An 11854-nucleotide genomic window follows, 5' to 3' on the forward strand; every position below is an offset into this window, starting at 1 on the left:
CGATTTCAGAGTTGAGTGAACATCGACACCAATGTTCAGTCTTACTCATCCGGTCGTGATGAGCCTCTGATGTTACTCACAACATATCAAACGATTGCTTTTACTCGTTCGTTCCAACTCGGTTCATTTTAGGCCCGTTTGTGGATCGCGCCTAACTGAGATGTATCGTGTAGGTTCGAAGTATCTGCAGTTTCTATTTGTTTCCATTTATATTTTCATGTGCTGTGATAAGGTTTGAAGAGAGCAGTACTCTCTCAATAGATAAACCATGAGATTATGTTTATCTCATTGAGACCGTAAATATTTCCTGCCTGGCTATGCTTTTTCTATTCCTTTGTCGAACGTTGCCGGGCGCTTTGTTTAGAAATACCATTCCTTTTTTTAAACGTAGCTATAATATTCGCAGAACTTAATATTGCGAGCAATATATACCACTTTCCACGCAATTTGCTTTATAGGAAATTCGCTGCGGTGAAACGGAGCTAATTAATTTTTGCCCCGCAGAAAGTGTTGTGTAGTAAATGATTTAATTATTGTATTGTATTGTATTGTATTTATTATTCATAATATTCATTACATGTCAGGGAAAAAATAAATAAAATAATAATAATATAAAAAATTAAGTCATACCTAAACTAAAATTAAATACTAAAATAACATTTAAATGTACGTAGTAGTACAAAAATTCAAATACTAATAGATAGTCAATGGTAAATTATACAATAATAAAATGTCAAGATAAATAATATAATAGATAGTCAATGGTAAATTATACAATAATCAAATGTCAAGAATAAAAAATTTAAAAGAATATACATGTCAGTAGTTATAAGTAAAGAATACAAAAAAAATCAAATATAATTTAAGTCTTCCTGCTAATGAATTCACCCACAGTGTAGAAGGCGTGCTGGACAAGCCACCTTTTTAGACATTGTTTAAAAGCTGGCAGTGACGGCGCATCCTTGATCTCAGTAGGTAAAGCGTTGTAGACCTCCGGGCCACACACGTGCACGGACTGCGCACACCTCGCCAGCCGGTGCTGGACGGCGAGCAGCTGCCCCGCGCGTCTGGCTCTTTGGCTTTGCTTGTACAACTGCAGATTTTTCCTGACAAACAAGGCTACCTGCAGTATGTACAAGGAGGGTACCGTCAGCAGATTGAGCGCGATGAAATGGTCACGTGCCGACTCATCGCATCGTACTCGGGCTATAGCACGCACTGCTCTTTTCTGCATGACGAATACCCTGTGCCAGTCAGCCGCGCGGCCCCACAGCTCGATCCCATATGTGAGGAGAGACTGGATCGTGGCAAAGTAGCACGATCTCACCACCTCACTCGGGACGGTGGCTGCGAGCCGCGACAACGCGAAGCACGCGCCCCCGAGTCGGCCGCACAGCCAGTCGATGTGCGCATCCCAGAACAGGCCGCTGTCCAGTCTGAACCCTAGAAAGCAGGTCTCATTGACTTGCGACAAGGTCTCGTTCTCAAGTGTCACCTGGAGTGGGCGACCGCGCCTACCTGCCAGGTTAAAGTGCAGCAGGTGAGTTTTCTTCGGATTTAAGGCTAAGCCATTGATCCGAAACCATTTAGCAAGCTGCCCGGCAACTACACACAGCCGCTCCTCCAGGTCTTCGACTGAGCTTCCAGTGACAGTCGCTGCAACGTCGTCAGCATACATCGTCACGTGAGCGTCAGGTATGGAATCAGGTAGGTCATTCATCAGTAGGGAAAATATAATGTTGGAGACCGACGAACCTTGCGGAACCCCGATCTCAGTTCCCATCTCGAGTGACCTAACCAGCCCTCTCTCTCCCACCACAACTTGTTGTCTATCTGACATGAAGTCGCTAAGGAGATTGAGGGCAGGTCCCCTGACCCCATAGTGCTCCAGTTTGGCCGTGACGATGGAGTGATCGGCCACATCAAAAGCTTTCGACAGGTCGCAGCATAGGACAGCGACATGCCGGTTAGCGTCGCGCGCGCGCAGCACCTGCCACACCACCTCGCGCGTCAGGTCCGTGGTGGACCGGCCCGCTCGGTACGCGTACTGCCGCTCGGTCAGCACGTCCGCGTCGTTGAGGAACTCCGTGAGCCGCGCGCTGATGCCGCTCTCTAGAACTTTTGCAGGAGCTGGGATAATAGCAACAGGCCGATACGCGTTCCCGTCCTCCTTTTTCCCTTTGCCCTTAAAGATTGGTGAAATTTTTACGCGCTTAAGGGACACGGGATATATCCCCTCGCGTATGCATCGGTTATAGAGAGCAGCCAGCGTGGTACAGACCGACGGTGCGATCAGTCTCATTAGGTCGCAGGACATATCATAAATATCTTTACTCGGTTTAGGTGGAATCAGCCTAGTAATGATAATATGGACTTCCCGCGGCGTAAAGAGCCTGAACCGCAGAGATCGGTCTAGTGGGCGGCGCACGGAGCCCAACATCGCACGGGACATCAGGAGGTCTGCCTTTGGGGCGTTGCACTCGGTGGCGGCCTCAACAAAACGCTTGTTCATTGCGGTGAGGAGCTCCACTTTTGAGGCGTATTTGCACCCCTCTGGCGTCTTCACAAGGTCCGTGAAGTCGACCGAGGTCCGAGAATGGCGTCCTAGTTCCTCATTCACTACTTGCCACATCGCCTTGCACTTATTTTCACTGTCACAAATTTTGTTAGACAAATGACTCGTCCGTTCACGTGTCAACATTATTTTGTATTTGTCAGTGTAAATATTCACCAGCCTATGAAGGTCTGGGTCGTCAAGTTTTGCGTTTAGCTCCAGCAAGTCAAAAATAGTTCTCTTTGTGTTGAGTATTTCCTCTGAAACCCATTGATCACACTGTGTTCGTATAGTCGTGGTACGTAGAGGAAAGCATATTTGAATTTTATTGTATAGGGTGTTAATTATACTTTTGGCATCATCGTCCACGCTTCTGATTGGACAGGTGTAAAAGGCCTGCCAATCTACGCTTTCGACTGATGCGACAAAAGTCATTTTATTCGCGCGAGTCATTTGTCTAGTGGTGACAGTGGCTGGCGCGGGACAGGCGGGCACGCAGTCGAGTTGCGCGCGCACGGCGAGGTGGTCGCCGACGTGCGTGGTGACGGGCGCGGCGCGGGCGGAGGCGCCGGCGCCGCGCCACACGTACACATGGTCCAGCGAGGTGCGGGATGCGCCGCGCACGCGAGTAGGGAAGTCCACAACGTTCACCAGGTCATGAGCATATAGGATGTCTGTCAGCTTTTTGGTGTTGGGAGACGTCACTAAGGTGTCAATATTGAAGTCGCCAACTATAATTATGTTTCTAAAATTTAACTCGACTATTTTATCCAACACGTTCTCAAACACAGGGAAGAATTCATTGCAGTGCGTCAAATTGGACCTATAAATACACGCAATCAATAACTCAAAATCAATTAATTTTATAGCAGATACTTCGCACACTTGTTCTACGGATAGTTCACATACTACGTCTATTGAGGCAATTTTATTAATATTATTTTTAACATATAAACATGTACCTCCGTGCTCAACAGTAGTACGACAGTATGAGGATGCTAGTTTGTAATTTAAAATTGTCGTAGATTTTATTAAATATATATTAAATTGGACGCGGTAAGCTAAACGACACAAAGCTAATATGATAGCGTGGAGGAGGCTGCAGGCGGAGCTGCGCTTCATTGCTCGCTGTAAATCAATATCCGGTGGGCGCGCCTGTCACCGGCCAGCAGTGGACTGCAAAGTTATGAGAGACACGCGATTCAACAACGTGACTATATTATAACACTGAGGCCCAGTTTCTGGCGTCAGTTAATCCACCTTAGTATGAACTTAAGTCCTGCTCAAAGCCAATTCAGCCAATCACAGCGCTGTTCTGCATACTCAAGTGTGAAACTGACAGTGAGTTCTTATTATAAGGAAATCGATGAATCACCAAACATTTCGTGTTTGAGTTTAATTATAAAAAGAGTTATTTAGCCCCGTACCATGTAAAAAAAGATTAAGATTTCTAACGAATTCAGAAGTCTTAAAATAATATATTCATGGTTTCTCAATTTTGGCCTAACACAAGGACTTTAATTATACCAATGCACATTTCACACAATTAAGGGTTTAACTAAGAATATTGTTTCTGAACAAAACACCATTGTCCACTCATACCACACACTCACATGCAGGTACTCCCTGCCACGTTATAAATAAATATGTGGGGACATCTCACACACGGCCATCCGACCCCAAGCTAGGCAGAACCTGTGTTATGGGTGTCGGACAGCTGATATATCTACACAAATACATAGATAGATAGATACTAAATATAAATATCAACACCCAAGACCCGAGTACAAATATCTGTCTTTAAACAAATATCTGCCCCAGCCGGGAATCGAACCCGGGACCTTCGGCATAGCAGTGAGGGCCACTAACCACTACGCCATTCGACCGTCTCTCTCGTTATCTGAAGGCGTAAATTCATAATAATGGACTTTGTCTGAAATAAAAATATATTCTATTCTATAACCGCAGTTTCTATACACTTGGGCCCGCTGCAGTCAAATAAATGTAACTTTCATGTTTACATAAAGCAAAAAAATTATGAGTAGGTAATATTGACAAATGACATTTACTTCGTTATGTAATTTCACAAAGTTCTAAGCAACCATTTACAAGTACCACAAGTCAGACTTGTACTTGGCCGTTTTTTTTTATCAAATACAGCAAAGCACGCACTCGGTGAAATAGATTTCAATTACATAAAATCTCTTTGCAAAGACATCGCGATTGCGTGCAAAGACAGAACCCTGCAAATGTACTTTTTCCACAAAACTTTCCATGAAATCCAAAGAATTCCAGGCGCTCAGAATATTGCATAATTATTAGTTTTCGACTTAAAATGGCTACTTTGATCAAAACATCCTACGAAGGGAGAACTCACGGTGTTTCATTAAAAGTTTCTTATTGAAGTAAACTCATTCTTTGAGTTTGTAACATGTCGGCTGAAAAATGTATTTTAATCCATGCTTAATCCGCTAATACTTTCCGTAAAACTGCAAATCTTGGAATTTTTAAGTACTTGTTAATAACTTTCAAGGAAATAAAATCATTCAAACGTCTTATCGATACACGAATAGCGATTTTGAAAAACATATACCATACGATTACCACACCTCATACAAAGTAACTTTAATAATATAGATACTTCAGAAATTTTCACAAAATCACACACGATGCTAAGAACAGAAGCGGAGAACGTCCCCTAGAATCACCGTTCAGGGGGTAAAGGCAAGTGAAGTGAGGACATACGCTCTGGGTAATGAAGATTTGAGGATAATCGAACTGGCGACAGGCGATTTATTTGAGCCGCTCGTGCGAGTAATAATGGCTGCACCGCCGCCGCCGCTCGCCCAGCTATAAACTACTATACCTATACTGATATTTAGTTTTATGTATGGAAGGTTTACAAGAAATATTATGATTAATTATAATGCTAACTAAATTTTTTTTATTTTTTTATTTTTTTATTTATTAATTTAAGGACCACATAAAAGATAGTTACATTAACACATTTGATAACATTTGAGTGAAATACAGGACATATGCACTTCTAAATAAAAATGTAGCCACAGCATGTGTATCATTAAAGAGCGTTACCTAACTAAAAATAATAACTTAAATATAAAATAAGTATACAGATCACAAAATATTTTGAATACATTAAGTGTGGGTTGCACCATTTAACTTTAACTATTACAAACGTCAAATCTCTTGAAGATTGATCTCTCTCGTCAAGGGATTTGACGTTTGTAATAGTTAAAGTTAAATGGTGCAACCCACCCTAAAAGTAATGTGTGTGAGCAATTGTCACATGGGCATGAGAACTATATGAGATATGAGTTAGTTTTTTTTTTTTAATATAAATTATATAGATTATTTATTTATCATGAGCACAATTGGATAATTTTGAGTAGGTGGATAGTAGTGTGGTAAATGTCGATGCTATGTTTTAAAGTATTATATAAAGCCATAATTCGGTTAATGGGGGCATGGTCTCCAACGTTTGTTCTACATATGGGCAGTGTAAACGGAGCATCTCTTATAACTCTAGCTGAGACTTTGGGGACATTTAGAGATATCCTCTGGCCAATATATTGTTACTTTATTAAAATATATTGTTACTTTATTAAAATAAAGTAACAATATATTGGCCAGATCACTTTTAAATTTATTAAGTTTGTATATTGTTTAGTACACCATGACCCAATGAGTTCTTTGGAATGTGCGTAAGTACAATTCATGTCATTGTTCTTACGGTGAAGGAAAATAATCTGCTCATCTACTCTCTAATTTTTAATTGAAAAGAATTCTGACATTTTATAAGTGATCCTACTAAAAAAGTTCTTTACCGAAAAAAGGAAAAATTGCGATCCATTTCTGGGCAATAATTTTTTCTTAATATTTTTATACAAAAAGATAAATCTAAATATTTACTTGCTCAAGTAAACTAATACAAAAATAATAAATATTTCAATATAATAGCTGTTCCCGCGAGCTTCGCTTCGCCTTAATAAGTTTTCCCGTGGGAATTCCGCGATAAAAAGTAACATATGAGTTAATACAGGGTGTCAGCTAACTCCATTCCAAATTTCATTAAAATCGGTTCAGCCGTTTTGACATACATACATACATACACACATACACTTACAAACTTTCGCATTTATAATATGAAGTAGGGTCACGACTCACGGCCAATGTAAGTATCGAAATTATTTTAATTGCTTTTTTTTATTCTTTAGCATGGCATCACTTCCTACTAAATTCAGGGATAATAAACCTTTTTAATCAATTTCAAAAAAAGATTGTCTATTCGGTAAGTACATATATGTTCGGTATGTATGTAAGATTATTGGAACTGCACCATATTGACATATGACAATATATTAGGGCTAATAAACAAATATTCAAAATTTTATAAATGTTTATGTACCTATGTATGTTTATATGCTTGTTGGTATGTATGTTTGTCCACGCATACCTCCGAAACGATTGATCCGATTGTCACTATTCTTTTTGAGGGTTCCGTACATCAAAAGGAAAAAAAAGAACCCTTATAGGATCACACTTTGTTGTCACCACCTTTTTTCTCGGAAACGGGTAAAGATATCAAGCTGATATTTCGTATAGATGTACATAATTATGATGAAATTAAAAGGAAAACTACCTCAGGTAATTAAGTAGAATTGTACGGAACACTCAGTGCGCGAGTCCAACTGGCTCAGTCGGGTAAGCGCCCGCTTCTCAAGCAAGAGATGCGGGTTCGAATCTCGGCGCTGACATGTAGGTAACAATGAGTTCTTTGAATTTAAGTACAATGTATACCATCGCTCTTACGGAGAAGGAAAACATCTAGATGTGTGAACCCACCAACACCGCAGTGGACCAGCGTGGTGGGAAATGGTCCAAGCTTAGGAAGGCAGTATGGAGATGCTGGAGGCGCTTCCCCATGGCAAAGGGAGGATCCTCCGACCGTAGGAACCAAGTGTAGGTTTCATCAAAATCGGTTAGTGAGTTTTCAAGAAAGATTTTCATTCGACTTCTTTGAATGCTCGAATGCGCTCATATGTTCTCAGTCTCAGTGTAATTTGCTTCTATTTCTTGTCTACATCTTGTTATATTTGTTAAGTTTCTGTTAGGTTTTTCCTTGTTGACTTTTCGCGTTGTGATCGTTTGTTGATTTTTATAAACGTTATGGAGCCACAACCTGGCCCTTCCCGGGAAACAGCCCCAACTGACAGAGCACAAGAGTCAGACTTTCTCTCTCCCAGAAAAAAGCGTCCTCGTGGTTCTTTTTCGCCAAACGAAAAGACCATCATTCTAAATATTTACAAATATAATATAGAAAATTGGCCGGAAACAACTGATTGGAGTGCAAAGGAATGTGCTAAAAAGACTTCCGAGATGATTGGCGTGAGTCTGTCAAGTGTCTATAAAATTATCAAAGAATATAAAGACACAAAAGAGTTTCAGAAACCGAAAAAGAGTGGTCCGCAACTATCTTTCATACATTTTGATGACTTTACTTTTACGACAATTCGACGAAAGGTTCACGCGTTTTTCTACAGGAACGAAATTCCGACTATTGCAAATTTTTCACCTCTATTCAAATACGAACGCAACATCGGCCTGACATCGGCGTACTACGGCTACCGTTTCAAAAAGAATTACTAGTTGTTTTTAGATATATTTTCTACGACAGCGATAATTATATAAGATAATTGAGATTATCTTTAATTGTATTTTTCACTGTTTGTGACATATTTAGGTACGGTAATTATTTCTCACCGTAGGTAAATCCCCTTTTAATTTGGAGCGCCGCACTTAATAAAATGGATACAGGGACTAAAAAAAATTTATTATAGTCTCAGATGTCCAGACTCGTATTGAAAAAGTGCCCAGCCCAAAAAGGTTTGTGATCTCTGATTTGTCTAAAATTGATAACTGTCAGAATTCCGTAAGAATACTAATTACAGTTTAGATGTGTGAACCCGCCAATCCTAGAAGCAAAACCGTACCATCGGCATCGTGGCAAAACGATTCAAGTTTAGAATGGCCAAGAACTTAGTGGCATAAAGTACTAAAGTCTCATTGAAGTGACGCAGGTGCACAGAATAAAATTGATTCTACACAAATACACTCACGGGCAATGAAAAGGTTCCACTGAGAAAAACACCAAATTACACCTAAACGGAAAAGGCTAGGTTAATGACGCTTTCTGCAATATTGAATTACATTAAACAGAGCATCAGGATATTACCAACTAAAATCGGTAATATTTTGTTCAAATTGTAAATTAAATATGTGAATAAATGGGGGTGGGTAGTTCAGTGTTGGCATTTACTGAGTGGAACTTTTTCATTGCCCATGAGTGTATACATATATGTGTGAACCCACCAAAAAACAGTGGATCAGCGTGATGGAAAATAGTTCATGCATATAGTAAGAGAGTTTAGACCTGAAGAGGTTATAATCGGGTGTCATTTAAACGATCGCCAATTAAATCCGTTTTGAATTTGCTAAATAATAGGTTTGAAGGCAAAATAGTAGATTTGCCAGCAAATTTTTGCCCCCAAACAATTTTAAATCAATTCAACAATTAATCACTTAAAATTGCCGGGATTTATGATCAAGTGGCAAGTTAACATTTATGTATATATTTTAATAGGTATGTCCACATAACTCGATGTTATGTTTAATATTTAAATAAAACAAAAAATTAAGTTTAAATCATCAATATTCTTAATTAAAAACAACATAAACAATCTTCTTCTAATTATAACTTAAACCTTAATCTTCTTCTAATCAAAAGCAATCTTATTGTAATTAAAACTTAAACTTCCTCTTTTCATCATCATCATCATCAGCCAATAATCATCCACTGGTGGAGATAGATCCGCTCCCAAGGAGTGCCACAACATTCGGTCCTCTGCCTTCCTCATCCAACCACTATCGGCTATCCGCCTAAGATCGTCAGTCCAGCGGGCAGGAGGGCGTCCCACGCTCCGTTTGCCTGTTCGTGGTCTCGACTCGAGAACTCGTCTACCCCAACGGTTATCGGTTCTTCGGCAGATATGACCAGCCCACTGCCTCTTCAGCTTGCATATTTTGACAGCTAAGTATGTCGGTAACCTTGGTCCTCTGACGGATAATCTCATTTCTGATACGATCCATCAGAGAAACTCCAAGCATAGCTCTCTCCATAGCACCGTCTCCGCTAATTTGTAAACTCATGTATTAAATTGCTAACGAATTATAATGTTTTAATAACTGGACCAATCATAATGTAACTACTGCAATGCTGATAAAATATGAATTAAAAAGAAATCGCAACATGCGACCTAGAGTCAATATATTTGCTGGCAAATCTACTATTCTGCGGGCGCAGTTATTATTTGAGGAGCAAAAATAATATTCTGCATACAAAGTTTTTATTTATGTAATGAACTCAAATTTTTTGGCAATCCATCTATTATTTTAGATTTTTGTATTGATATTATTTGCTGATTCATACCAGAGGACACTTTTTATTTATTTGAGGACAAAAATATATTGTTGCGGTTGATCTATTAATTTGCTGATACAAGTTGATGACAAAAATAAACTTTGCTGGCAAGAAATATAGTTCCCGTTATAATCAAACTTCTCTATGAATGAGCCCGTTTCAGGAACTAAAGACAACCAAAAGAATACATATAAATAGAATAGATGAATACATTATAATCATATTGTGCATGTGATAATTTGATCGAAGATAAAGATATTGATAATGATCACGTCTAAAAGCAATTTAATATCAATTGACAAATCTGCAACATCACGATTATACTAACTGGAAACTATTCCGTTATTTAGGTTTATCATATTTATTTTCATTAAAATTGCAGATGGCTATCAATGAAGTGAGATTAAAGCGTGGTAATGACAAGCCGACACGCCTCGGAGTAAAATATCAGATTGATAAGGACCGGACCTCGTATTTACATAATCTTCTATGGGCACTTCTATTTATAGTCACTAGATTATTATCCAAGCGTGATTATGAATTATATGTATTATACTTCATGATATTGCTCTTTTCAGCTAAGATGATCGCTGTGACATTTCATATTTCCAAATTACGCACAGATACTATTGATAAATAGTTATTGATGATGAACACAATAAGTACACAGGTTATACAGCAAGATTACTAATATTAACATTACATAAACATACGTTAATTAATTATAATTACATTTCATTGGATACGACTCATACAATAAGTCGGTAGACAAAATAGAATTTCAAGGCCCGCCCAAGCAGTGTAACAACCCATGAAAATCTTGACTGATCTTCCTCCTCCAAGATTATATTCTACAAGTGTTTATATTAATAATAATAATGTGATATAATTATATATCACACTAAACAATCATTTGCAAGACCCATTTTTTTATGTTGCAGCGTAATTGAAAATGCTACGGTACACCGTAGCACTTCTCGTAGCGTCGTAGCTTTTCGTAGCCGCGTAAGATTATATTTTATGATTGCGGAGAAAAGAAAGAAATTTATCAATCTGATGCTGTTTAGTGCTAATAAGGTGGTATTATTTTGATAGAAATATTGAATAGTAATAATACCTTCAAAATACTTTTATTTATAATCGCTTTCACTAAAGACATAGTTACAAAAATAGGACTTTAAAGTAATGTAAGTATGTATACAAAGGTGGGCTTATTGCCAAGAAACAATCATTTCTTCCAACCACCCTTTATACATTATAGTATAGCACTATTTCTAACCACAATCTGTTTTCGGAAGCGGGCGCTCCCATCTCGTTACGGAGACAACATTTATTCACACAAATATTTGAATCCATATTTACATAATTTGGTGAGCTATTCCGTGCTAGTTCTGTAACACGCAAAATGAGCGTATCCCAAGATCCCGCTACAAATTGGAGCGTTTTGGGGGCTATTCTGTATAATTTATAGTGATTTTGTATTTTATGCGTTCATACAAATTATAATTTATTCTCATTGAATGGTGCAAAATTTAAGTGTTATTTGTATTATGAATATTTTTAGATTTAATTAATATAATTTTCCGTATCTTTTGGTTAAAAATTGAAATCAGTAGTTATCTAAAACTAAAACAAGTAGAGATTTTCTACTTAATTTATAGGTTAATGACGTAATAAGAATATCTATTATCTTTTAAAAGGGGAAGAACTAGGTACTTTAATTACATATATCCTGAATCACCAACTCAAATACCCAAAATTCAGAGTTCTTAACTGTTCTTTTCCCATAACATAAGTATATG

The 11854-nt window shown here is 38.4% G+C and overlaps 1 protein-coding gene across 1 annotated transcript; it reads right to left on the bottom strand.

The window, feature by feature from the left end:
* Positions 1-862: 862 nt before the first annotated feature.
* LOC125489344 lies at positions 863-3936 on the bottom strand. Its single transcript, XM_048625027.1, has 2 exons — positions 3930-3936; positions 863-3468 (listed from the first exon to the last, which is right to left on the bottom strand). Exons 1-2 carry the CDS (start codon positions 3934-3936, stop codon positions 863-865), a joined length of 2613 nt encoding a protein of 870 aa, XP_048480984.1.
* Positions 3937-11854: the final 7918 nt, after the last annotated feature.

The sequence above is a fragment of the Plutella xylostella genome, chromosome 13 (assembly GCF_932276165.1).
Source record: "Plutella xylostella chromosome 13, ilPluXylo3.1, whole genome shotgun sequence".
Classification (NCBI taxonomy): Eukaryota; Metazoa; Arthropoda; class Insecta; order Lepidoptera; family Plutellidae; genus Plutella; species Plutella xylostella.